General features: G+C 39.3%; 1 protein-coding gene across 4 annotated transcripts; it reads right to left on the bottom strand.

The window, feature by feature from the left end:
* Window positions 1–2: 2 nt before the first annotated feature.
* SPPL2A (signal peptide peptidase like 2A) lies at window positions 3–27,740 on the bottom strand. 4 transcript variants are annotated; one of them, XM_031587659.2, is made up of 17 exons: window positions 27,553–27,740; window positions 24,901–25,020; window positions 23,568–23,750; window positions 22,796–22,885; window positions 19,615–19,748; window positions 17,260–17,411; window positions 13,950–14,046; window positions 13,617–13,718; window positions 12,882–12,963; window positions 12,484–12,558; window positions 11,704–11,760; window positions 11,493–11,546; window positions 10,975–11,074; window positions 10,014–10,091; window positions 9,610–9,770; window positions 7,454–7,487; window positions 7–2,969 (listed from the first exon to the last, which is right to left on the bottom strand). In XM_031587659.2, exons 1-17 carry the CDS (start codon window positions 27,604–27,606, stop codon window positions 2,938–2,940), a joined length of 1,605 nt encoding a protein of 534 aa, XP_031443519.1. In that variant the 5' UTR covers window positions 27,607–27,740; the 3' UTR covers window positions 7–2,937. The 4 variants fall into 4 exon arrangements, with proteins under 4 accessions (XP_031443518.1, XP_031443519.1, XP_031443521.1 ...); XM_031587658.2 differs by lacking the exon at window positions 7,454–7,487 and having other exon boundaries at window positions 3–2,969; window positions 27,553–27,621; XM_031587661.2 differs by lacking the exon at window positions 11,493–11,546 and having other exon boundaries at window positions 8–2,969; window positions 27,553–27,738.
* Between the last annotated feature and the right edge of the window lie 201 nt (window positions 27,741–27,941).

Below are 27,941 nucleotides of genomic sequence, written 5' to 3'. Positions count from 1 at the left end.
TACACTGCAAATGCATTTTAATTCACTTGGTATGATGAATTGTAACTATTTTCCCATTTTTTCACAATAAGATGAATCAAAGCAACTGCTCAACTGTTTTGTTTTTTAAACACATGTAACATTTATTAATAACAATCTTAAAGTGATAAATTCAGAGTCATGAGAAAGGGGGTTGTTGTCAGTAAACATACAATGTAAATAGCAAGGTTTTTATATTATTAAAAATGATTTTAACATAGTGTTTAGCCTAACCAAACTTAACATTAGAAACATTCAAAATCACTAAAAGTCTTGCAATGAATTCTATTAAGCTTATAAAAACTTAATTTCAGTAGTCAGAACTAACTTGTTATTTGTATAAAATTTAAAATTCCATCATTTTTGTAAACAAAGCTCCTAAGCATTTAAAAGAAAAAAGTTAGTTTACATCCCATCAAACTGCAGCACATGTGTGAAACCTCAGGAATTTCCAGGCATGGAGCATAATTAGGCACAGAACACAACAGAGTTTCCACAGCCAGCTGCTGAATACACACTTCTGTTGACAACAATCATCTTAATTTATACTAGTCCATTATCAGTACCATTATCAGTTCCAGGCAAAAATTAAATAAATCCTCTACACAGAAGATTTTACAGAAAAAGAAGTCATTTCACATAGGTTCGCAAAGGTTCTGAGAGTTTTGAGTACTCTGACTTGCAGTGAGTTACAGTGTCATGTCTTTCAGGAATTTCCAAACACTTCTTCATAACCACTTAGCTTTGGCAGATACTGGGCTTGTCAAAGACCATGACAGCAAATAGGCACAGAATTTTCTGTCTGTCAGAACACCAAGGAATATTGTAATTGATTAAGTGTCAGCTAGCACAGCTGCCTGAATTAAATAAAAATTAAAGATAGTGTGTAAGATCATTTAATTGTAAAGCTGCCAGCTCAGGCTTAGATCAAGAAAGGTATGACAGGCAAATAGGAACTTGAAAACTCTTCCTGTTTTCTTAGAGAAGTTGCAAAGCTACAAACAAGGTGGTTATCTTACCCGTATCAACTGGCACCATGGTCAATTTGTGTGAAGAGCAATAACTGACACTGAGACCGTAAGTTTGTTTACATCAGGACTCTCAAGAACAAAACAGTTTAAACTTGATGTAAGTTACATCAAGCAGTACATTTGCAGTAAGCCTTTTTTAACTGACAATATAGTTTTACAGTTGTCTTAATTAGCATACTTCCAAAGTAAATCTAGCTAAACTAGATTTAACCAGTGTAAGTTCTCCTGAGCCAACACGCCCCTAACTATCAGTGTCTAGAGGTGACCTTCAGACCAACACTGAGGCACTTATGTGAGGCACTGCAGAAAGGGCTGCACTGCCATTGCCCAGCATGTGCTTATTTGGTTGTTTTCTGTATGGTTCTTGGACTTGTATTGACTACAGGAATTACATTCAATTAAAAATAGGAAAAATGTTTTCATGACTACCTGATGGTAGCAGTAAGTGAACTCGGTGGTTCCTTGTAGATGACTTCTCCAATTTTCTTTGGTGTAAATTATTAGCATTGCAGTTCTACCAATTTTCTATGCCTAATCCCCCTCAATTTGCAGTTCCCCCCACAGAAGAACTAAAAAAAAAAAAAAAAAAAAAAAGCAGCATCAAACAAGCACTCAAACTCAACCTCTTCTAAAAGCAAATTAATGATTCAAACCAATTTTCCTTTTCCAAGTCTTTAAGAGTACTTAACTTTAGAGTATTAAAACACTAAAACAAATTAGGATTAATCAAGTTAAACAAAGGCACTGAGTGGCCTTAACTAACACAAGCAGTGCTAATGCTATTCAAACCAGTTGTTTGTCTATCAACCACAACGGATTTTCAAAAACAGTTGTTTCTTCAATGTAGAAAGGAAAAAAAAAAAAAGCTGCAGTACAGATACAAAAGCTAGAAACATCTGCCCTCTCATCTCCCACCTCTTTGAACTGATGCAAAGCCAAATGAAGACCACATATATAGATCAAGTCCTGACAGGTAAGAGAAGAACCAGTCCAGACATAAAATTCTAGTTTTTTTCCCCTCTCAAAGATTTACATCACACTTGTTGAACAAAAACTTCTGGCCTTTAACACTGTCTTGTTTGCCAGCTATTCCAGGAGCTGCATCTAAGTTTCCAGTGCCACCCTGTAAGTACCTCCTACACACACTTTTAGTGTTTTTGATGGTTGACAATGCATATAATCCAAAGATGTGCATCAAAGCTTAACAATTTTCATGATCGAGGCATAAGCCTGTGAAACTACAGAGAAAAAAACAAACAAAAAACCCCACCAAGAAAAATAAAACAAAAAAAGAAAGCTCACTACTACAAATTAAAATTTGCCCTGTTATCTATTTTATGGCTTACGATCTACATAGATTGACATACACACTGTTTCTTCAATTACTTGCAGATCTATAGTTTCATTCTGTAGTTACATTACTATCTGTCTTCACATTCAAAATCTGGAAAGAAATCCTGTGAAGAATTCTGCTATTACTGTTTATTTTTTAAATTAAATTTGATCAGCCTTATTCAAAATTAACAAAACATCTCATGCAAAGTGATACGGGCAAGAAAATTTTATAAAAATACACTGTATAGAAGAACATTGGAAAATTGCATAGAAAATATCCATTTATTCAAACCAAAATAAGGCACAGTTTTATTAGATATGTTTTGGCTGTAAAAATGCAAATCTATTTTGATTACTCTTATGTTATTAACAATATTTTTCATAAAAATATAGGTGCATGAGTAAAAACCCTTCTACACAGAGCATGAAATACTCTAGAAAATTTCACCAAATTTACTGCAATTCACCTGTAAAAAATTTCAATACTATTTTAAGCCAGAATCCTACATGTTATTGTCCTCCAGGCTGCTCACTGGCTGGTGCTGTGCCTTCTTCATTTCCTGGGTAATCCAGATGTTCCATCATCTAGGTGCAAAAAGTAATAAAAAAAGAGGACAGTTCTTTATATAGAAATACTGCTTTTCCCCCCACTGGTACAAGTATTTGTTAGCTAAGAGAAATATAATTAAACATATGTTAGGAGTGCGTTTTAGCAGCATACAGATAGGAAGTCCTCTATGTAGATCAGAAAAGTATTCAAGCCAAGTAATCAAAGTTCTCTTTGTTAATGCTTTCCACTATAAAAGCATTTACTGTCCAAAGATTCAAGTATTCTTCAAGAAATTAAGCATACACATCAAAAGTGTCTCAATTATTGAAATGAAAAACAAAAAAAGAGATTCAGGTTAAGAAAAAATTTCAAAGACACACTTTGGAGAACTGGAAATAGAGCTTAGATCCTGCTTAACATTTAAAGTTAGTAAGCAATAACTTGAATAGAAAAGACTTCCTTTTTTTCATAACAGTACAAGCTAGCTATGGACTGTACACTCCAAATGCATTCTTTGTAAATTTTCCTATTATCTTAAAAAGAACAAAGGAAATGGAACTGTAAAGACGTGCCACAGAAGTCAACACGGACTAGATTACTACACAACCAATTTTAACTTCAGATTAATGCAATTGATTAAAAGTCACCTGAGTAACACAGGACAATTTTGTTCTTCTCTGACTAAAAAGCAGCTTGTTTCCCTATCCACTGCTCTACTGTTAGAGAAGAACGAGGGCTCTGGTTTCATTCCTGGGACAAGGCACTGATCACAAAGGTAACAGGCACATTTGTTAGCATGACAAACCAAGATCCACCAGTTGGAGAACTTCATCATTAACAGGTGGCCAAAGATTGGGAAGTTTTGGATAGTTTTAACAGCTGACACACAGGGACAGAAAATATGAAAGCAGTAGTTCTGCTGAAAACAGAACATGTCAGGAGCTCCTGAGTAGCATGGCAGGGTTATCAGGGCAAAAGCATAATACTTTCAGCATCAAAAGGTAGAAAAACGTACATAGCTTCTTCCAGAGTAACCCATCCTGCTTAGTAGTAAAAGGGACACAAAGACATGGATGAATGAGCTGCTGGCTACGTGGCTTCCAAGCAGGGTAGATTTCCATGTGATGAGGACAAGATTACTTTCCTGACAGGCACCCACTGAACTACCCTTAAACTTCAACATTGTTGTATCAAAAGCATTTAAGCACAGTATGACTCTCCAGATAGGGCAAAAAAGAGTCTTCTCTTAATCTCTCCTCTTCTCTAGCTATGACCCACATCTGTGCCACGTCCTTTTATACCAACATAGCAGGGTCAATGCAAGGTATGCAAACATATCTTATTAAAATTAGGTTATTTTAACTAAACTGTTTTAAGTCCAGATGCACCATTGTGTCATACAGCAATCTGAGACAGCATGTCCAAGGCAGAAACAAGGTTCTGGAATTGGGAGAGTCTAGTGGGCACAATATCAGGGTAACTGATATTGACCAAGAGAGGCCTTTCCACACCTCTTATCTTCACGCATCAGAATTTAGGAGAATTAAGGCTTGCTGATACACCTAAAAATAGCAACAGCACACACGCAGTCTAGCAGCAAATACCAAACTCTTGTGCCAATGACAGCCTTACATTCACTTCAGTATATCTAGAATATTGGCCCTGTACTGTGACCAAAAACCCACATCAAAAGTCAACCAAAGCAAAACACTCCCTACAATTACAGAAACCAAACAGTCATTTTAAATGAGGATTCAATTATCTGTTTCCAGGAAAAACAAAACACAACAAACAAGAAATTAAAAAAGAAAGCCAATCAGTACCACATTACACCCAGTATGGTGAATATGGCTTCCCCTTTACCCTAGGGAGTATCATCCAACAGCTGGCATAGAGAGGACAGTGTTGGAAAGTATTTTTGTAAAATGTTTCCCACATTAAAGTGACAAACTGCTTCCAGAAGGAAGAGTTAACATTATTCACAACAACTGACTGCATCCCAACATGAAAGATTCTTTTCTGCATCAGATAAGCAGCACAAAATGTGGTTATGACATCACATGTATTTAATATTTAAAGTCTCTGCTTAATGAATATTTGAGATCCCTTTAGAACCAGAACGGCTCATAGAACTGGAGCACCTCTCCTATGAGGAAAGGTTGAGGGAACTGGGCTTGTTTCACCTGGAGAAGAGAAGGCTCCGGGGAGATCTCATTGTGGCCTTCCAGTACTTGAAGGGAGCGTATAAGCAGGAGGGGGAACAGCTGTTTACAAGGGTGGATGGTGATACGACAAGGGGGAATGTTTTTAAATTGAGACGGGGGATGTTTAGGTTATATTAGGAGGAAGTTTTTCACACAGAGGGTGGTGACACACTGGAACAGGTTGCCCAAGGAGGTTGTGGATGCCCCATCCCTGGAGGCATTCAAGGCCAGGCTGGATGTGGCTCTGGGCAGCCTGGTCTGGGGGTTGGTGACCCTGCACATAGCAGGGGGTTGGAACTATATGATCACTGTGGTCCTTTTCAACCCCACAGCATTCTACGATGATTCTAAACTTAAAGGTATTTTGGGCTTTCTGATATACATAAATTTCACAAGATCAAAAAAAACTGCTATTTCGAATCTCTCCACAATATATGACAAGGGTAGCCCACAGCTTGGAAGTCAGAGACAACAGATGCCTTTCTAAACATGTAGACTTCTCTTAAGTAGATTCTTCCATAAGTTCATCTCAGTTGTAGTTTCTTTCAGAATAACTGCATCCTCAAAGCCAATGCTGAAGCAACATGAATCTTTATAACAGCCAGCAGCAAGATGAAGGCACAGTACTAAAATCTGGACAAATTGTTGCTTCAAGCCTAGAAGAGCCACAGGAATCAGACTGTACATTGTGGGGAGCTGACAAACATTTTTCAAGTGGAACAAATTCATCAGCCTTTTTCCTACATCTGAATTCCTGACATTCCTGGGGGGCTCATGGGGTGTCATGACAGATACAAGAGTACATAATACCTATGCACACTAGAAAATAAGATTCACTCCAATAACGTTGCACTCACATAATTCTTAAACCACACCTGTGATTAATTCACAAGCATCTTGAAAACATAATTTAAACTGACAATACAGCAGATGCTTGCTGTGTAACATGCCAATCTGTTGATTTATTGTTTCAGAGAAAGGTAAGAAACATTTCTAAGCACTTCCCTTTGACTGGCTGTAAAATTTGGCATGACTACTCGCACAACTTGAAGACTTAGAAAATTCTACAACTGCTGGATTTTCCATGGCATTACTGAAATGATTTCATAGACTGCACCAATCAAAACTGAACAGTATTTTCAAGTTGACAACTAGAAACAAGTATCAAACATCATCACACAGACATATGTGAGGAGTACAAGCAAACTAACAGACTCAGAAAAATCTTTACTACGAACTTCACAGCAGCAATGCAGTCTGGCCACCTGATTTTAATGTGTGCCCAATCCCTCCCACTTCTTAGCTTCCTCTTGGATTTGTATCTAGTTTCTTTATTACAAAGGCTTTTAAATCAAACTTAACTTGTTAAAGTACACCTTATTAGAAGAGAGAAGCTAACAAGAAAAGTACTTTCCAGTTCAGAATTTAAGATACACTCAGCCATAGCTCACTATCTAAAATTTTCTTCAGCACAGAACAGACAAGTTATGCTCTTTAAACATACATACACAGCTAGTCTGCTGTCTGTAATTCAAGCTTATATTCAGGTGCTTAAATTCTGCAAAAACATGAAATTTGGAAACTTGCCTTGCTCTCTACACGCTGTGCTTGCAAAAATGGGCAGTGAAAATAAAAACCATGTCTGTGTCAGCAGTCATGAGCTTCAGCCTACCAAGGTGAAACTTTCTTGCTATGGTCTAGGAGCCATGCAGCAGCAATACCTCAAAAGCTGGTCTGAATCCTTACTCCCTGTCCTGCTGCAAGCACTGCAGATAGTAGAGGACGAAGTAAATTGCTTAGCAGGAGGATTACAGAGAGACTGAAGAAGCAGTTACTAAAGACAAATTAAAATGCTTAGCATTGTAACAGACAGAAGACAATAAAATTGTTTAGCTCTAGGAAGGTTTCTGACCAATGCAGCAGCATAAAACAATTAGCAGGGGAACTTGCACATATTTAATAACAGCACAAATACCACCACTTTTAAACACCTGAAGTTACTCCTAGGGATTTGAGTAGTTAAAGAATTAAAAAAAGAATACAAAGTCTTCCTACGGTCTTGGGAATCATGGCTCTATTCACACTTCATAAAGTTTTTTTGTGCTCCTTTAAAGGAAAAAACAACAACTGAGAATAAAAGCAGATTTACAACTTGACTTCATTGCTAACTCCTTTCTAATGAATTACTCTGAAAAAAACTGAAAAGGAAAATAGATGAGAAGAAGAATGAAAAGATGAAGCAGAGGGGGACAAAAAGCAAAAAAATCCCATAAGATGATTAATCAAATTGCATTAAAAGAAGGCTATAAGCACACCTTGTAGCAAAGGCGTCCTGGGAGAGTCCGATACCTAAATAAAATTCATTCAATTATTAAAATCATATACAACAATGACAACTTATTTTTAAATTAGAAAAAAAAAAAGCTAACTAGTGGATTACAAGAAATAGCAGCATTCATGAAGCTCAGTCATCTGATACCCTGTACATCCTGCTGTACCCCTATCTTAGCATGCTTTGCCCTGACAAGTCTGCAAGGTTTCACCGTTCCCGTAAGGACAAAGCAAAGCTCCCCAGATGTCTCATCACCCCTTATCCATGGAGCACTCCTAGTCAAGTCCAAATTACCATGGTTTCAGCAGGCTCAAGGTAGCTAAAGGTAATCCTGTCTCCTTTCCATATCTTCCCTCCTCAGAACAAGCACTGAAAGCTGAAGATTTGGACATTGCGATTGCATGGATTTTTTGTTTGTTTGTTTGCATCAGTAAGGGCAGTTCAAATTACAGCCTTATGTTGGGAGGACAACATATGAAAAAGACCATGACAACATTCTGTGAGCATAGCTTGAATAACATCCTCAGGAAAAGAAAACATAGAAAAGATCTTTGGAAAATTATAGAAAAGGAAGAGTTTTTCTAAAAGTTACACAAAAGCGTTCAGTCAGAGACAAGTCTAACTGGGGGTGGAGTAGTGGGGGTGGAAATCAACAGTTTAAACTGTGCCAGAAATGAGATCATCTGACCTCAAAACATGCTAAAGTTCAGAGCAGTTTTAATCCTTCAAGGAACCAGTTTTAAGGACGTGAAGTAACTACTATGGCAACATAATTCTCCCAAGTATGAGTTTTGCTATTAGAAGTGCACGAAATTTTTGTTGCTAAAGAGATTTGCCAGGTTTGCTTAGGTCAATAGGCTGATCTTACACAGAATTCAAGTGAGGAAGATAAACAGTGAAGCTCTTTTCCCAACAGAGTCAGTTACGATTGGATGAATTTTGATATGTAACACATTCCAGAATAGCAAATAGTCACCAATTTATATTCAAATGGATGGTAAACCGAACTCATTAGGACCTACAGAGATACATTTCTATTTGCTAGACCTACAAAAGAGAAGACTTTTTGTAGACATAGATACAATGGTATCCTGTTCAAGTGATAATCTTTTCCTGAGCAATTGTAAAGTCAGTCAGCCTTCAGCAGGCACAGGTGCAAAACACTGATTACATCAATAGGAGGCAATGCTTAACTGACAATACCTTAGGAGCTGCATGACTACCTGTTTTACTTTTAGAGGAATTGCCACCACCTGGCTTCCATTGCTCCACTGCAACTTTGCAATCCAGAAACTGAGTAACCAGAAGCTGCTCCTTTGCATCATCAGCTTTCACAATCAACTCTCTATCCATTCTCTGAGCTGAGTTCAACACAGCCCACATACAGGAGATAGCTTCTGAACTCAAACAACATTTCATTTCAGGTCTCCAGCATTAAATTTAGAGCAATGCTGAGATCAGTCTGTCTTAGAATAAATGCCAGCTGGCAGGGGCTCCTGACACATAGTTACCACAGCTGTGGCACAATCAGGGCAAGTTGTGTGTGTCCACAGTCAAAGGCAGATGGCTGCTGGTACTGAAGTACTGCAGTGCCTGGGTAGTGGCAGAGATTATCTCAGGGGAAATGCTGAATCCCACAGGTGTGTACATATGCACTGGGATAGGAACAGATAACCATCCAGATACTTTGCTGTTGAACACTCCATATCATCCTGACAATGTAAAACACCAGTGACACACAGGAACTAGTGTCTAAGATTCTTGTACATCACCAACCCTTTTGAACCACCTCTTAACACAGGACTACTATTGCAGACTGGAATCTGCATGCTCAACTCAGTGACTCATATTATACCACATCAAGATGATAGATAAGCACTGTTTAAAAAAAAAAAAAAAAAGGAAGAAATGACCTTCTATGAGTACTGAACCAGCTATTTCATTTTCCTTAAGTTTCATTCCGCATACCATGTACAAGGCTAAGATTTTCAAAGAGTCAAAGCTTCTTCCTTTTCTTTATAGAAGATTAACCATTAAGACTAGAAAAAATAAATGGATTGCTGGTATTACCAAGTACTTAGAGAAGCATACATACAAAGGAATTAACAGAACCAAAATATATCAAGGCATCCACCCTACCTGGTAACTGCTTCCTTTCCAAAACTTCTTCATCTCTTTGCGCCTCCAAGCAACAAGAGAGCTAGTAATGAGTGTACATGGTACAAGATAGAGAAGGGCAGGTTGTCCCATCTTCATTAATGCCAGAACAACAAAAGTCAGCACCATACCAACAGCATAAGCTATAAAACACAATCAAGAGCAAGTATATTTTTAAACAAAGCCAGCAATGTAGTAAACCAGGAAATTTTTTTCTCAAAGCAGCTATCATAAAAATATTCACCTAAAGCATGGGCAGCCACACTAAAAAGATTGATGAAAAGATCTGACAACATTAAACCTTTACTTGAAGAAAACTATGTAGTTCTGCCATTTAAAAAAATAGCATGAAGATTAGTACTGTTGGAAAAAAAATCTCAATTTACCTATTGTACAGGAAACATAGTATACAGAAGAAGAACTTGTTTGAACATCAAATCTTCGGCAGTAGGCAACCAGAAGGCCTTGAACAGAGAGGAAAAACAGTTTAATAGTTTAACAAGAAGTTTAGCCCTGAACTCCTTTCTCCTCAATTCTCCAAATCAAAGCAGCATAAAAAGAAATTACAGTAAGAGTTCCCTTCACTGTGTGTTATCTTCTTCCCAATTCTTTTCAGGGAAGCCAAGAACCGGTTTCAGAAATCCTAAAGTAAGTATTGAAAAATCTAAATCATAGCACAAATATGTCACTGAGATGGGTATTAAGAGCTTTTCTTACGTTTAAGCAAGCTAAGTACTCTGTGTTATTTCAGTGCTACTTCAAAGGCACCAAGATGGAAAAGTAACAACCTAGTTTTAACACTTTTCTTCAATAGAATTTTAATGCTCTTAGCAATCAGCTATTTTGCCTCAGTGCAGATCACAGGAAAAGGGAGAGTCATCACGAGATGGTGCTTTGTGCCTAAGTAATTTGCCCAGAACTCCAAGCTGAGCTATGGCCAAATTCAGATCTTCTGAGAAAGACAGAAAAACTTGATGATACATTTTCCATTACCTCAACTCTAATTATGCAGTCTATGACACAAAAATGCTATTAAGTCACAGAATCCTTGCTTTCTGCCAGATTTCAGTGAGATTTCATTAGTATTGACAACTGGATTTATCTATGGAACTCGCATGGTCAAAAAATGCAATGCTAAAGAAAAGTAATAAATAAAAAAAACCTGTTCATTATTTAAGTATACTGTAACACACCAAGCTCTCTTCTACTCTGGCTTTCATTGTATTCCATACTAAAAGCAACACAAACTGTTGCATGTGATTTAATAATTACTTTGTAGAATAAATCCTAATTTAAGTCAGTTGAGAATCAAAACCAAAGTTAAAATCACCAAAAATATCTGCTCACCTGGGACAATAATGTCTCCAAAACCCAGCAATGAAAAAGGCATGTCACACAGTGTCGCTGCTGAGTATTCAAGTCTAGGCACTCTAATAACCACAGGTAACTGTAAAACAGTATTTTAGAAGCCCAAATAAATCTAATTTAAAGTATCTTGGTGTTCTGTGTTTTTTTTTTAATGAATGAGCAGTTTTAGTATCATTAATGTATCGCTAATGCAGGACTTCAAAATAGGTAGAACCTAAAGCAAAAACCAGAAATCAACAGGGAGTGGATAACGCCTAAGGCAATAGATAAACTGGAATTTAAGATTTGCAAATAATATGCACACACTAAAAACAACTTAAGACAGCATTCAATCATATAATGAGAATAGCAAGTCTGGATTATTATCCTAACAATACAATGTTGATCAATGACTTCCAGGCCCTGAAGAGAAATTTGGATAGTCAGGTTTTCCCCAAAAGAATAGTCTTTTCAGAGGGAATGATTTAAAAATCCAGTATCTGAAATACAATCCTTACTTTCTCATGGGGAGCTGAGCGTTCAGTAGGGACTTCCACCAAGTTTCCATCATTCTAGGATCAAACCCAAGTCAACAGGTATTTAATACTTACAAGAAAATAGCAAAAGCTGTCTATATTTTGTGAGAAAATTATGCCGAAAAGCACACTATGAATTAGCTACAAAATGTCAGTATTTGTACACTGTGAATATTAAAACAAAACTTCATACCTTTTCACTGTTTCCAAAGGGACCAGCTGCAACTTCAACCATTATACTTGCCCCATTCTGAAATTGAGGTTATTTTTCCAATGTTAGCACTTTAATATACCAAAGCATTCTTATACTACATCTACAAGAAATGCTTGCACTTTATCTTACAATTTTTTTCCTGAAAATTTCAGGAAAAATCCTGAACATCAAAAGGAAAGCAGTATTACCATGGTACTGTTTTCAGTGTAAGAATATGCTGTTCAGCATAAGATGACTTTAAAAAAAAAAAAAAGAAAAGAAAAACATCAAACCCATAAATCCACTACACATAGCTAAAGTTCAGATAAAGACGTGCCAGGTTTTTCTGCCATGACCTTTCTGCTTCTAAAGAAGAGAAAGTACGCCTGCATACAATTTCGTAGCATACTGCAAATGAGCACTGTAGAAAGCAATGAGCATGTTTCATAAAAGGAAAGCAAAAGAAGGAAGAAAAGGAAGAAAACTGGAGAACAGTCATTTCTCATTATCACCCTGTCACACAATTGGGGCCAGAGTATTTCTGGCTCTAGGACTGCAGAAGATTTAACTCATTTAAGAAATTTATGGCACCTGAACAAGCACTGTGATCTATGGCCCATATAAAATAGGAATTTAAACCACTGCTGTCTTAAATGGGAAGAAAGAAAAGGAAGTCTGCATTTCTGCCTCGAGAATACCAAAATACTGATCTGTCTGACAAAAATACTGCCACAGTGACCAGATGTTATTTTTATTTTGAAGAGAAATTCACAGACATACCTTTGTGATAAACGGTGTTATGAAGACAAAAAACACATCATAGAGAAGGAGAAGGCCTAGAAGTATCACACAGGACTGGCAGAAAGAAAAAAACAAAAGAACTGTTACTATTGGCTTTCAAAGACTACACAATTAGTTTCTGTTAAAATTACTGTAACACAATGTTAAAAAAATAAATAAAGAACGGAGGAGAAAAAAAAAAGGAAAAACACATCATACCAATTTTTTATTTTTCATTATTAAAAACAGTAAACAATTATTGTTTTCCAGTCCTTCCTGAGTACTGAAAAGCTATCTCCTGATGTTAAACTTATGGATATATGGCATTATAACACCTTTTTATTATTAAAAAAAAACAAAACAAAACAAAACAAAAAAAAACCTGTAACTTACAGTACCTTAAAGTTGGGCATTTTCAGTGTTTTAATGAAGTTTAGGCAGAAAGCAATTCCCAAAATGTCTTGCAACATCCAAGCCCACCTAAACATAAGAACACACGTTTACACCTTGTCCATGTTACTCATGGAATCTATATATAACACTGATATTTTGGATTTTGCTGGACATAGCAAGATCGCAAAAGGGAACAAAAAGCAAGAAGCTATTTTTTATGAAGCACTGCTAAAGGAACTGCAAAAATATAGTAGCTTTTATGCTATTCCCTAATCCCAGTGTCGTACACAGAAAATGAGTTCAGCAGAGGACAGTGCAGGCTCCTGCCGTTCACTTGTACGGCTGCTCATTTGCTCAGTGAGCAAGTGCAGCAGAAGCCCTGCCTGCAGTATGGCTTTAGATGCTACTGAGGATTTTACTACAGTATTTCTTTATTTATGACCTTATGCTTACATTCCCATTTCTACATCTTTCTACTCCATGGTGATCAGTAACAACCAAGCTAGTTGGTCCTCACCTTCATAATTTTTTTGCAACTCCAAATTACCACACGGTTCATTTGTATAGCTTTGTTCTCTATTATTCCCATACTTGGTAAGTTTCATAAATACTTTTATAATTTCTTTGAAATCAGCACTGAAGTTCAGAAGGACATCATGTGCCAGAATGAGTTGCACAACAGGAAGTTTGTTGAGGACAATTATTCATATTACCCTTTCAAGTCAGAATGCGTCACTTACCTATCTTCATTTCGGAACACAGCCCAGACAGCGGCTGCTGCTATGCAGAATGCAGCAAGAAAAATAAGCCTCACTTCAATATTTCTGTTGCCACACACAATTCTGAAAGAAAAGTAATTGAGTGAAAGGAAAGCCCACAACAGACAAAACACATGCCTGTGCTGTGCAGTACAAAGTGTTCTCATCCTCACACCCCCTCATCCATCCCTTTGTTTCACCAACACTCAGGAGTTTTTGAAACTGCAGACTTTATCAAACATTTTCACACTACCCTGACTAGCAACCAGAAGATACCCAAAAAACACCTTATAAAAATTGAGAGGCATACAGTACCTGCACTGCCCAAATGGGATTTCTCCTATTAATGCAGCAAGACAATTGTACAGGCTCATTGCAGATGCCAAGCAGAAGACCAATATTATAACATACACTAGATAAAAAGAGTGAGAGATAAGAGTCAGTGACAAAATACAGTGGGGAAAAAGCATGGCAAACAGAAACCCATACATGTGATGTAAACTGTTAACAGCTGTAGCACTACTCAGTGCACCATTGTTGGAGATCACAGTCAACAGATTATAAAAAAAAAAAAAAAAAAAAAAGGGCCAAAATCTGAAATGTTTCTGCCATAATTAGTTCTCTTCAAGACACCAGTTTTGAAATCTCCAAATGGCAGTTAAAAAACAAAACAAAACAAAACAAACAACTGAAAATCAACAAAGGAACATCCACAACCAAAGACCAAAACCCAACCTTTTTCTTCTCTTTTCTTCAAGAAAAAACATGACATCTGATACTGCTTTGAGGTGCATTTCTTTGGTTATAGCTAAAATTAATGTATTTTTTAGAACTATCAGCTTTCTCAATTTCTGTTAATACTCCTCCCATCAAATTTTCCTGCAGACATTTTGTCTGTTCGTGCAGAAAAATTTCAGCAACTCCAAGATCAGACGGATGATTTAAGTGGCACGTTAAGGTTCTAAACATCCTGCCCCTTCCAAAATTTCTATTAAGCTATAAACTACCTGGTTGGGAAGTGTCTTTATATTCTGAGTTCCAACTTGCGATACACTGGAAATCCTAACTTACAGTAAGCTCCTTGAGATACAGACAGACAATAGAAACAGTAGTTTGCTTGGGGTTTTTTCTTGATTACAACATAGGTCTGGTTAGAAAGTAATTGTAATATCTAGAAGAAGACAGATGTGCAGGTTTGGGCTGGACTATAGTAATTTTCTTCAAAGCAGCCTGTATAGTGCTACATTTTGGAACTGCGACCCAAGCAGCCCGGATAACACGCTTCTGTCCATCTGCAAGTAGGCTGAAGGACTACAAGAAGTCCCAAGACATTTGAGGCATCTGTGTTTACATGTAACCATTATACATGATGCAGGCCTGGAAGTAGCTAAACATCTGCCTTTCTGATGGGAAGGAGTGACCGAATTCCTCCTTCTGCTCTACTTATGCTCACAGCCTTTCCTTTACTTGTAAAATCCCATCTCAACCTACGAGTTTTCTCACTTTTGCTCCCCCACATCCCTGCAGGGGAGCAAACAAGCAGTTTTGTGCTGGAAACACTCCCTGTAGCACTTCAGTTACACAATTATGCCACAATTTGAGAAGTAAATTTAAATAGGCAATTGCTTTTAGCACCTCTAGAAAGGCAACAAAAAAATGCACACATCAGCACTGTTCTGCTTTAAAGACCATGATTATAGTATGTGTCTATCACAAGTTTATGCATACTTTGTGCAATTCTGTACTGTATATTCAAGATAGTAATGTTGTAACACTAAGTTAAAGTACTATGTCAGTATGAGCCCTTTAAAGATTATCCCTTTTTTAATTTGTGAAGTTGCAAGTATGCTTAACCTTTTATAAGTGAACCAAAGAAAGCAATAGAACCAATAAAAGCCAGAAAACTTGAGGGAGTGTCTGGATTTTTTTTTCCCTAAAGTATTTACTTTTCCTCCACACCCTTTAGTTTAGTATGAGTAGTACCCTCAGATTTTTAATTTTGTATTAACGTGGACCTGCTCAGAATTAATTCCAGCTACCACAAAGGCATCACACCAGCAACAACAGAGAAAACTCCATAACCCAAAACTTAAGACATTATTTATGTTTAGGTATGAAATACACAAGGAACTTAGAAATCTAGAAATATCTGGAATTCAGTCTACACAGAGAAGCTGGTTAAGGGAAATTGTATAGCTTTACTGGTTACTTGATCCTAATGTCAAGTACTGATGTTAGGATTTACATTCACATGCTATGGTAATCACATCAGCGTGGTGGGGCTTTATTTGGTTGTTTGTTTTTAATTAAATACAGAATTTTCCCTAGAACAGCATATCATACCATGGTAACAGTTTGTGTCTGATCCAAAGAGCACAGAACTAAGGCTTCTTCGAAAAAGATGTTACATATTTTCTTTGAACTCACATTTTCTTCTCTCCCTAATTTATTACTCCCTTCTGTTTCTCCTCCTTTAAAGGGCCTCACTCTCCACTTCATTCTCCTGTCCCTTTCTCCTTTAAGAGGTCTCTTCCTTCACTTCTTCCTACAACTCCTGAAACTGAGTAAACAGGTGAAATTTTTAAGCTAAAACTATTGATCAAATTAAAAGATTCATCAGTCTTCTATTTAGACAAGTTTAGCCAGCATAGCACTGCCCATATAGTCAAGACAACCAAAACTAAACAAAGCCAGACATGAGCGTTGTGAAGGTTCTTCTGTAGAAATAGAAAGGTGAACTATAAAAAAATTCTAAGAAATATTGAATTTGGAAGGAATTTGATTTCAGAATGAAAGCTACAGTATTTGGACTAGAAAGCACCATTTTAAAAAGTGCATGTTTTCTGGTTGCAGAAGGAAAAAAATCAACAGGTCGGAAACAAGACTTTAATCAAATTGCATCATTCAAGAAACTACCTTATTGCTACTGTGCCTCAGTGCTTTCTATCAGGAGAGTGCCATTTAGCTTGATACTTTAATGAGGGCACTGCAACCACAAACCCAAGGTCAGCTGTGTGTGATACACAAAAAAAAAAAAATTTGACTTCAAAGAATATCACTCATTGTCATCCTCCCAGAAGCATCAGTATTTATCAAGGAGGATTTCTTTCTTTCTTAAAATTCCTCACCAGTCACCTCTCTTCCACAGTACTTCACTCAGAATGAGCACTGTACAGGCAGACTCTAAGCCAGTAGAAGATAGCTTTCTTCTTTTTTCATTAGTAACTGCATTTTTTCAGTTTTCTCCTCAATGACAGAGTGTAGAATAAAAAAAATAACAACCATATCAGAGAACCATAGAATGGCCTGGGTTGAAAAGGACCACAAAGATCATCCTGTTTCAACCCCCTGCTATGTGCAGGGTTGCCAACCATCAGACCAGGCTGCCCAGAGCCACATCCAGCCTGGCCTTCAATGCCTCCAGGGATGGGGCATCCACAACCTCCTTGGGCAACCTGTTCCAGTGCATCGCCACCCTGTGTGTGAAAAACTTCCTCCTAGTATCTAACCTAAACCTCCCCTGTCTTAGTCTTATTTTCAGTTAGAAATCTAGCTTTTCAGACTTAGACACCTAATAAGATCACACAGAAAAATACATCAAATGAAATTATCCACTGTTTCTCACCTAGCCATTTGTAGAAGAAATAAAGTAAAATCAGCATGACACAACAGATGACAACAAACAAGACAACTGTCAGAGTGGTGAAAGTAACATTTTCCTCCTTCTTCCTTCTTGTTTCTCTGTCCCCAGGACTTGCCGTTGCTTTCAAATTCTCACTATATTAGGAAAATGACAAACACATTTATTTCAGATGACAGATTATGAAAAAGTTTTACTGTGATCAGAATTGTTTGTTATAAAGCATTTAAACTGATAGCATTTAGACCTAAACCTCATTTCTATCAGGCTTTAAAGATTTCAGAAAAGCTGCAACTGTGTTGATTGAGTTTCTCTCCACTTTTTTGATGAAGATGTGCACTTGTAACTTAGCACATTTCACAAGAAAAAGGTTTTTACCCACCTTCCTTTCCAACAGTAAGGGAATTGTCAACTTTAATGAGAATTCCCAATCAAAATCCTGATCAGTGTGAGGAAAAGCTATCTAATATCAAAACTTTTAACCTTTTCAGGATGTGTGCTCTCAGCTTTATTAGCACATCACCTCTGACTACAAAATATCTTGAATACAGACAATCTCTATGATAAATTAAAACCATGCAAATTGCAGGTTTTGAAACCTCAATTACAGACAGTAAGCTTCTGCAAAACCCCCAAACATAAGAGTAACAAAGCCAGCTAGAAACTAATTCTTTTACCTTTAAAACACAGAGTAAGTGAAGGGGGGGACATAAAATAGACATTTTCACCAGAAGTCAGGTTTCTATGCACGCATACTCCATATTTATAGCTCACATGCAAAATAAGGAGACAAACTGTTGTGTTTTTCTCTGTTCTTTGAGCAGATAGCACTACTACTCTTTGTACAGACACTAGTGAAACCTGCCCATCAGATAGCATGTTCCTGACGGATCCCAGTGCCTACCTACAACAAAATGCTGAATTCAGCACTGAAACAACTACCTTCAAAAGAAAAAAGCCCATAGGAGCAAGATGAATCACCTTCTTAGAAAACATGTTTTAAATAAGCAGCTAAAAAAAAAAAGCTCAGCCTAGACTTATGAAAGTGCACGTCTAACAAGTTTAATATAATTACATCTAGGTTTTTTTCCTCCAAAATGGGAGACAGCATCACATTTTGTTATTTTAGTATTCAGCGCAGCCACACCCTAAAACACTGTGGGGCAAAAAAGAAGTATAATCACATCCAACCTTTAAGAAAGAATCCCCCCTTCTATTTCTTTAATCTCCTTAGAAAACAAAAAATCACTACTATTTGCATAACAACCAGTGGGAAAGAGGAAGCCATAGTTATCACATGCAATCCACTCTGAGTTCTGGGGAACAAAGTACTGGAACAGAGAGCGTGAAGCTGTATGCAGTAAAGCATGCTGGCCCCTGCTACGTGCACAGATATCCAAGACCAGCTACATCCAATTTAACCCAAGACTAAAACAAGTTCTGTGCACCTAGTGTGCTTTATTTCATTCACTAAAGCTCACAGTCTTCCAACACCATGCAGAAATCCCTCCTATCCACTTCTTTCCTTGCTCTGGCCACACACCATACTTTTACACACATCTCATTTCCCCTGCCTAGGCCCAGAGCTGCTCTGCCCCCTGGCTCTGCTGCCATCCACCAGATAACGCACAGAGCTGAGGCAGATAAGCCTGGGTGGACTTTGGCTGGAGCCACCCAGACACAAGTGAATTGTATTCCTGAGTGCTCCCAGTGACAGAATTGTAGTGCAGACATCCCAGAAGATGCCACCCAGCCAGTGGGGACAAGGCAGTTGTACAGGTCCCTGTGCAGACCATATATGCATACATACCTCCTGCATCACTGGATGTTGAAGGTGTCACTGAAATTCATGATACTTTTTGCCGCAGATATTAGAGTGTTATGATGTTAGTTATGGGGTATATGGTATCAAAACATTATCAAAACATTAACTCTCACTCATCCTGCCAAGAGCTGCATTATTCCTGAGGGACTTGTACAATCTACTGCTTAGGGTTCCTCAAGGACCTACTGAGGGATACAGCAGAGGAAGAGACCAGGAAAGCGTACACTGTGTTACGCCTTTTTGCATGCCTGCCTTCAGACTCTTCCTATTCAGAAATATAGTCATATTAATCAAACATTATTTTAAGCAGAAAACTCTAAGCAGTTTAGGTCACGACAATTTTATGATTTTTCAAGTGTTACATATACAGAGAAGAAGCTCAAGGGAAAGCATCTAACTGCACCTGGATCTTCTAACCCTTTAGTACCCTAAAAGAATATTGTTTCTTATAACAGCTACAGATTTCACAGAGTTTGAGTCCATTTAATTTAATCAGTTCTGTTGTACAGACTTACAGTTCTGCTATTCCGCTCCAGTAGGCTCCGAGTGCCACAGTGAACACAGCAATTACAAAGATGACAACCATACTGCAATCAAACTCGGGCAAAGGTGGTGAATAGAGAGTCACATTAATTTCATTTCCAAGAGTCTGAAAAACAACAAACAAGTTGGTTCACAGGGACTAGAAGAAAACTGTATTACTTATTTTCCAACACAATACAATTTCCTGCTCTTAACCTAGACAAGGGTAGCAATCATAATTTTAACTTACTGTATAACATATCCCATGCTTTTATCATCACAAAGCACTGATGCCTTTCATGCCACCTTCCAGGATGCTCAGATTTGAAAACAGCCTTATTACTATTGCTGTGACAACATATAGATAGAACAAGGCAAAAAGGTACTACTTTGCCATCTTACAACACTTCTGAGAAGTTATGCCTGTAGCTCAAACATTTTTCATTCCCCAAATACACCAACTGCTAGCAAAGACCTCAGCTCTGCAGGAAAACATATCTGGAGTGCATTACCTTGAAAAACAGACACACGTTCACTGAGATATGAGCAGAGGTCTGCCTCTCCCTACTGAAACCACAAGCCTCGCAGTTCAGATACAGGCAGGATGCTTCAGACAGGACATGGTGAAAACTCACAGCAACAGAAAGTTTTGAAAGTTTTCACAAACACGATTTGAGATGGATTCAAAAAGAAAAGAAAGCAATTTCATGTAACTTAAAAAACGTAAGACTGCAAAAGGTGAGAGGGAGCAGATGCATAACCAATACCAGTTTGTATAGAAGCCTTCAAAGCAAAACCAATGTGCTTTAACTAGACTGAAAGATGAGAAAGGATGATGATTTGACAGGTGATGGGCAAAGTTTGCTGCTGTCTCTGAAGCAAGCCAGGGCACCTATAGCAGCCCCACATGAGAACAGACTCCAGAGATGTGGTAGAACAGATTTGCTAACAGACTGCATGTGGGATAAAAACAGACATGAATGTGTCAGACAAGTTGGGCTACAGGAAGATCAAACTGGCAGTGGAGAGACTGAATGGGAAGCTGAATAGTGCAGTGGAAAACACTGGCCATTTGTGAAGAAAGTAGATTCATCTCAGCACCTGAATTAGATAATTACAGAAATTAACCTTATTGCAGCCTACAGAAGTCAGAAGTCATTCCTTTGCCTCAAGTTACGGAGGAACAGATTATCAGACTTTTAGAAAATACAAAAGAAAAACAGCTGAAACATTACAGTTGTAGGAAGTGAAACAAATTGGATAAAGGCAAGAAGTCTTACTCTAATTACTGCATCCTGTATGTAAAAACAAACAAAAAACTAATGACTTACACATTTACAGTAGTGAATTACAAATTAGCAGGCTGCATTGGTGGTAGGTGGGTGGCTCCTTTTCCAACCTTCATGATTCTATGATTCTATGTCTAAACCCAGTTCTTCCTTTCAGTTCCACTAAATTTAAGAAGCATAATTCACATCAGAGTATAGAGCACTTATTTCCTTTTGTTACTATTGTTCTGCTCTTCACTGAGAACTTGTGAAGCCTCAATTGCCACTGCAGAGCACTAGAATGAAACACAGCACGAGAACTGCCCGTTTCCCAGAAGGTCTGTGACACTGTATTGCAACCAACACTCCTCATGCACCTGATTCAAATGGTGAAAGCTAAAAGAAATGAAGTTTTATACGAAAACACCAACCAGCTCCCCTTAGACTGGTACTGTCACTCTTCTAATTAAAAAGAAGTTGGAAGCTTTGAAAAGCAATAAAACAAACACAGCTGAAATAGGAAGAGTACGATGGCTGACAGCACCTAAGCAGCACATATCATTCAGAACAGCTACTGCTGGTGATGCGACAGAAGGCTTTGGCAAAAAACACAACAGAATTAGGAACGAGTCACTTCAAGGTTAGGCTTTAATTCCTACTACTTTCATGAAGACAGCTTCTTTCTAAGACAAAAAGAGTATTTTTTCTCCTTGATTCAACAGTAGTATGAGACATCACCTGGCACACTAATCTACTAGGAAAGTTACTTGGTGAACTGCTATAGCTGCACAGAAACAACACAGAACAATACTAGGCAATTAAGTTGTTCTGAGTCTTGTCTGCATCAATCAGGGATCTTACCTTGCCCTACTTTCCCTCCAGGTTAGTAAGGCATATATTACAGTCACTCAACTAAGCAAAAATCATTATCTTCTCTTGCTTAAATGAAGACATTTCAGGACAGAGGACAACCTAAACCAAAACTACTCATCCATGAGTACGGCGTATCAATGCTTTGCAAGAACAATCTTTAACAGGAAAACAGAGAAAATAACCAAAATCCTAGATATCCAAGCACAGTTTCAGTTTACATACTTACCTACTACAACTTCCCATGGCAGCTCTGAAGGTTAAGAGCAGAAATGGTGAAATGAGCTTGCAAATAAAATCCAGGGAGCTAAGACTACACAGGTTGCTGCAAGCCTCTGCTATTTACTGGAAAACACGTGGAGTGCAACTTCTGCCTAGCAAAGCTATTTGACACTAAATAAAACAAACAAATCAAACAAAAACAAATCCCCCTGAATAGAAGTGTAGGAGATACCAAACTGCCAGATTTCAATGCTACGCATTCAGCATCTGACCATGAATTCATCCACAGAAACTTGAATTATACTAACTAACTTCTCCATAATGGATGCTGTCATGCTATAGAAAAGAACATATCATCTTGGAAAGATTAAGAAAAAAGTAAAATAATATTAATAATTAAAAAAATAATCACACTTGGTTTAAGATCCACCTTGACTGCGTGCCTGCAAGATATCACACTGCTAGATGTCAGCTCAGCTGTTCTTGCTTCTGCACTACAGCTCCTGACGTTCGTCAGGCATCCGCAATTCTGTCCAACTCTACTAGAAGGATACTTATCTTGTTTAAGATGTAGATTTTTATTTATGACCCTCCCTCCAGTATTGTTTCCCATTCTTAGTGATCTAATTAAACGTTTTCTCAAACTATCTTGAAGAAGAAAGCCTAATTTTGACTTAATATCCATCCTGTGAAAGAGTATCTATTCACATTCAAATCAGGAAAACATTCGTATCTGATTTGAAATTATTTTATTTATTTGTTCAAAAATCTTAAGACTATACATACCATTACATGCTGAAATTATATTACTTACCAGCTGCATATCCATTATGTCATTATATCTTATAAGAGCAACTGGTAGAGATAAATTTTCAAAATCAGTCTTGTTATCTGAAGGAGGAGACTAGAAGAGAAAGTGTCAGTGGTTCATACGTTGTGTCTGTTTGCCAAGCAGGTTTCTATAAGCAGACTGTCCTTTAGATTTCATCTAAATCTAAATAAAACTTGCAGGGAGGAAAATAGAGCTAGCTCATCACCTCTGGCAAAAGGTTAACAAAGGCAGATGTATTTAAGTCAAAATAGGAGCTACAACCAACACATCTGGATTCATGAAGGCCTTGTGCTTTCACAGGATTATAAGGAATAAACAAAACATGCTTTTTCTTTCCTATGCATTTAAAGCAAAGATCAACTTTTTGTGATGACACAATATCTGAAACTGCAAATATTTGTACTTATACTTTGCAGCTGTAATAGAGAACAAAAAGAAATAACAGGAGTATCTGTAAAGATATGTCAATGCCTTCTGTATTTTCAGTTTCGGATGAAGTTTTCCTGATTTATTTTTTCTCACTGTGAGTTTAAAACAAAATATTACTTACGACAACAGGGAGCATGGCCCTCTGGTCACATGAGCAGTAGCACTGCACTCAGAAGGGAAGATTAACAACTCACACTGGAATTCCACACATCCCCATGGTCCTCTGCTTCTGGGACTTCTCTGAGCTATCTCTGAGCAACACTACCTCAGACCAACAGATAAGACGTTACAGCAGTACAGAAGAAAATCATATGTTGTAACTTACCAGCCTAGCTTTACTGGCAATCAACAGCATTTTAGCACCCAAACTTTGAGCAATTTTTGCTTTCTCCAAAAAAGTGCAGTTTCCTCTCATCACAACAACTGCTTTGTCCTTCATTACAACAGCAGGAACTTCAGAAGAATCGCAGAGTACCGTAGAAGTTAGGTTTTCCAGAGACCTGAAAGTCTGCAGAGAGAAGAGCAGAAAGAAAGCAGTTTGATAACTCACTTTTACCTGGAATTCCTAATCTGAGGTTTCCCACAAAAAGGCATAACAGAAAGGAGCACACATTTAGCAACATAACATCAGGGCAATGGTTTCTACAGCCCACAGTATTGAAGGAGATTGGTAGCTGTGCGTAGCTGAAACATCTGGCTGCTGGTAACAAGTTTCACAGCAGTTGTAGCTGTAATGTAAACATATGACATCAGAAATATTATATTCATATAAATTCCATTGAAATATCATACTACATAGGAAAACTACTGCCCGTAGTTCTGGAGAATCCAGCGTACGTTTTGTAGTATTTTCAGGCTTTATGAGTCAGAAACAAAAACAAAAAACAATGAGTGCAATATAACCAGAGTTCTGAGGCACAACAAGTGTTCAAAAACTGTTGGCACCTCAGAAAAATATTTCTATTCTAAAGTTGAATTCAAGATTGACAATGATTTTAAAATCGTTGTCAGGATTTAGTTAGTGATTCTAGTGCCCAAAGTAGCACAGCAGAGATGGCTGGGAAGACAGGTAATTTTTTTCTGTTTTACACAGAGTTAACCTGCTAATGAATGACAGAAGGGAAAGGAGAGAAATGAGAAGAATAAAACTGCCTTCACCACTTCCAAACACAAAACATTTCCTGTTTATAGCAAAAATGCTGGACGAAGAAGACGTGCTTTTGCCTTACACCCTGGATTGAAAAACTCTCAAAAATGTGGCAGGATGAATGTTCCAGGCAGTCTGCTCTTCCACCACATGGTTTCAAGACAATTAAACAGGAGATCAAACTGACAAACAAATAGGAGAAAGTGTTTCACATGTTTACAACATTTTTTATAAACAAATAAAAAATTTTACTCTCAAATCTAAAACTTGGACATGGTGATGACACTGAAGAAAAAAAAATAATGTATTTAAAACTAGTGTTAAACAGAGAGAGTACCACCTTTATAAACTTTAGAAAAGTCTTGTTAAGGGATACAAATGTTCACTGCAGAAATTTTTTTTTTTTCAGTGTAGCACCAATTTAACTCAAAGATGCAAAGATCAGTTATAGCTGATCCAGATTCATCTTGTGTTCTAGTTTTCTTATAAAGTATGATTAGAAACTACTTACAGCATTGTCCAGGCTGCTTGGGAGAGTTATCCAGTTAGAATTGTAAGCTATGCAGTAATCCTTTGTTAAGGGAGTTACACCATTTCCAGAAGCATGCAGGATTCCTTCATCTGCATTTATCTGCAATAAACCAAGGTGTTCTGAATTAAGCTTTAGATTATCACTGTAAAGATGTTCCCCTAAAAATCTGTCAGGAAGAGAAAGTGCCTCCAGAATTTTTCAGAAATACATGAACGGATTGATTCTATGAGAGATGGGAAGCTGGGTAACAGGATAGAATCTCAAATATTTGGCAGATGCCCTGTGCTAATCAATGAGAGTGCTACAGAAGTTTCCCTCGCTAGACTGGCTATCAGTATTCTACAGCAAGTGAGACCTACTGAGAAAAGAAAGCCATGTGACGACATTGTTTCAGAGGTTTATGTCTGCCTGGTTTGAATAGCAAAAACGTTCTTCAGAGGAATCCATTCTATTGACCATAGAGCCTGAACATCTGCTGGTAGAACTGTGTCAAAGGGCCTGAGCACATTAACTCTTTAGCACAAAGCAGTTCCTCAGCCGTTGGCGAGACACCATTGTTTCATGATTTATCACTAGTACAGAACTACCAAGACTTCCTCTTAAATGCAGCCACCTGAAAGTACAAATTAATGGCAAATTAAAAGCATAAGGGACTTCAACAGGTGCAAAACCGAGACATTTCCATCCATTAAAGCTCCTTCTGCTTCCTGAAAGAGAATAAGTAGTACTTTCTGTGCTCCAGAAAATCAAGTGTTAATGCTACACTAGCACAAGCCTGCCTAAAAGGAGTGATTACTTGCTGATTTGATACGCATGTTGTGTTTGGCAGGCTTCCTGCTCCAGGGATGAATCAGGGAATACAATTCCTGCTCACAAGGCAGGAGAGGGATCCAGACCTGATATATTCATTGCTGAGCTCTGATCTAGAAGCAAAAAACAAAGAGAAACACAGCATGCTGTACCTTATTTGGAACATCCCAACTGAAGTAATCTTGCATCCAAGTGAATTTTTATTGTTTTGCAATTGCTTCAGTTTTCCTCTTTCACAAAAGACAAAGGCCACAGGTTGGGACTGAAGGACTGTCCCATAGGCAGAAAAATGTTCCCACCCGAGAAAAGGGCCCAGCTGCTGCCCCTGGCTGAAAACACTTCTCAATGAAGACAATTCTCAATGGTTCTCAAACAATTTGTTGTCTGTTTTTGACCGGTGGTTCCCTCCTCATGCCTCCTTTTACTGTCTTTAGCCTTTCATGTATAATTCCTCATCTTTCATAGAGAATAGGACATCTTTCAATCCTCATTTTTCCTATTATGCATCCGGGTACAGCAGGGATATAAGCCTGGGCTCACTGTTCTGCTTCCAAGCACACTGGTAACCCCTCCACATAGAACACCTCTACTGATGGGATTCAGTGGGCAAGGAGACCAAGCCAAGCCTGTTTATAAGGTCCATCATTGTCAGCATCGAGATAAAACATACAAGAAACTCAAACGCATAGAATATGAGAAAGGTATTTTACAGGCAGCAAGTAACAACATGAACCTCACAGAAAGGTAAGAAGGTGAGAAAGACTCAGCACAAACAGAACAAGCAACATTCATAGTTCTCCATTGGCACTGCGACACAAACACTCCTTCCCTCTGGGCGCTGTGGGCAGGGGAACAGTTCTCTGTGCTTGGAGAGCAGCGGTGGTCCTTCCCTGCATGTCTGCTGCCTGAGCAGCCTGGCTCCTCGTGCTGCCAGTTCAGGGGCACTGCTCTCAGGGCTGGTGAGCTGACCTAACAGCTCAGCTAGAACCAGCCTGCTGAGACACATGCAGAGCACAGGAAGAGGCAGGGCATGGCCTGGAGTTGCACAGGCTGCCAGGAAACACCTGCTGTCAGTAGCAGCAAACCATAGGGTTAAGGCCAAGGAGTAACATCAGAAAACTCCAATGCAACTGACAGCAGCTTCATGGGGCTCACAGATAGCAAGGCAGCACTGTGCAGAGACACGAGCTGCTTCACCCACAGCCACACTCACAGTGATAAAGAAAACTGTGCCTACTTTGAGGCTATCAAGCAGGATACTCTGGGTCCTGACTTACCAAAGCAAGAAAGAAAATACGTTTTTTAAAAAAAAGAAACAAGTAAGAAAAAAATCTTAGCAGAGCGGTACATAATGCAGGTGTACCCTCCATACAGCTTCAACAGGCGATGAAGGTCTTTCGCTGCCACGTTTCCCGGCTCCATTAGGCAGGAGGTTACCTACGGCATTCCCCGTACATCCACGAGGCGATGCCCCACGAAGCGTCATTTGCACAACGAACGGGCAAAACAACAGGCCGCAAACGCCCGGCGCGGCCCGTATCTGCGCGCACCCGGAGCCGCGCCGGGGAGCCGCGGGGCCTGGCCCGGGGGAAGGCCGCTGGGGAGGCCTGGGAGCACCTGGGAGCGCACCGAGCCGCCCCCGGAGCGCCGCGAGCCCCGAAACCGCGGCCGGGCCGAAGGAAGAGCCCGCCGCGTCTGGGGGCGGCGAGAGCGACGGGCCCGCGGCGAGGACACCCGGAGCCCCGCGGGGCTGCAGCGCCCGGCCCGGCCCCGCCACCGCCCGCCCGGCGCAGAGCCCGGCCGCGGGGCCTCCTCCCTTACCGGCGGGAGCAGCGATCCGCACAGCGCGGCCCACAGCAGCACGGCGGCCCTCATCTTCCTCGGCCGCCGCCGCCCGCTCGGCTACGGGCCGCCCCGCGCCCGTCACGGAGCCTCGGCCGCCGGCTGCCGGGGAGGCTCCACTTCCTCTTCCGCCGGGGGCTGCCGCCGCCGGCCGGGACGGCGCGGCCCCTTCCCTCGGCGCGGCGGGGACGGGCGGCCCCGGGCTCGGCCTGAGGGCGGCGCTGCGCTGCGCTGCTCTGCCCGCCGCCCCGGCTGCCCGGCTCGGGGCTGTCGGCGGCCGGGCGGCACGAAGGGTCCCCGCGAGCGCCCCGTGCCGCCGCGCCGCCCGCCTTCCCAGCAGCGCTTCCTCTCGTCCCGCGCCTTCGCTG

Source organism: Phasianus colchicus, chromosome 12, assembly GCF_987193195.1.
Source record: "Phasianus colchicus chromosome 12, bPhaCol1.hap1.1, whole genome shotgun sequence".
NCBI classification, from domain to species: Eukaryota; Metazoa; Chordata; class Aves; order Galliformes; family Phasianidae; genus Phasianus; species Phasianus colchicus.
Note: the sequence above shows the minus strand (reverse complement) of the source record. Positions and strands in the feature narration are given on the sequence as shown.

What these genes read in the sequence shown, in the direction of transcription:
- SPPL2A (XM_031587658.2), bottom strand. Translation starts at nt 27,606, where the DNA reads ATGAGGGCCGCCGTGCTGCTGTGGGCCGCGCTGTGCGGATCGCTGCTC. An exon ending in TTGCCAGTAAAGCTAGGCTG is followed by an intron (nt 22,886 to 23,567) that starts GTAAGTTACAAC and finishes TTTCTCTTCTAG; the next exon opens with TCTCCTCCTTCAGATAACAA. An exon ending in GCTCAGCTCCCCATGAGAAA is followed by an intron (nt 11,075 to 11,492) that starts GTAAGGATTGTA and finishes ACTGTTTTACAG; the next exon opens with TTACCTGTGGTTATTAGAGT.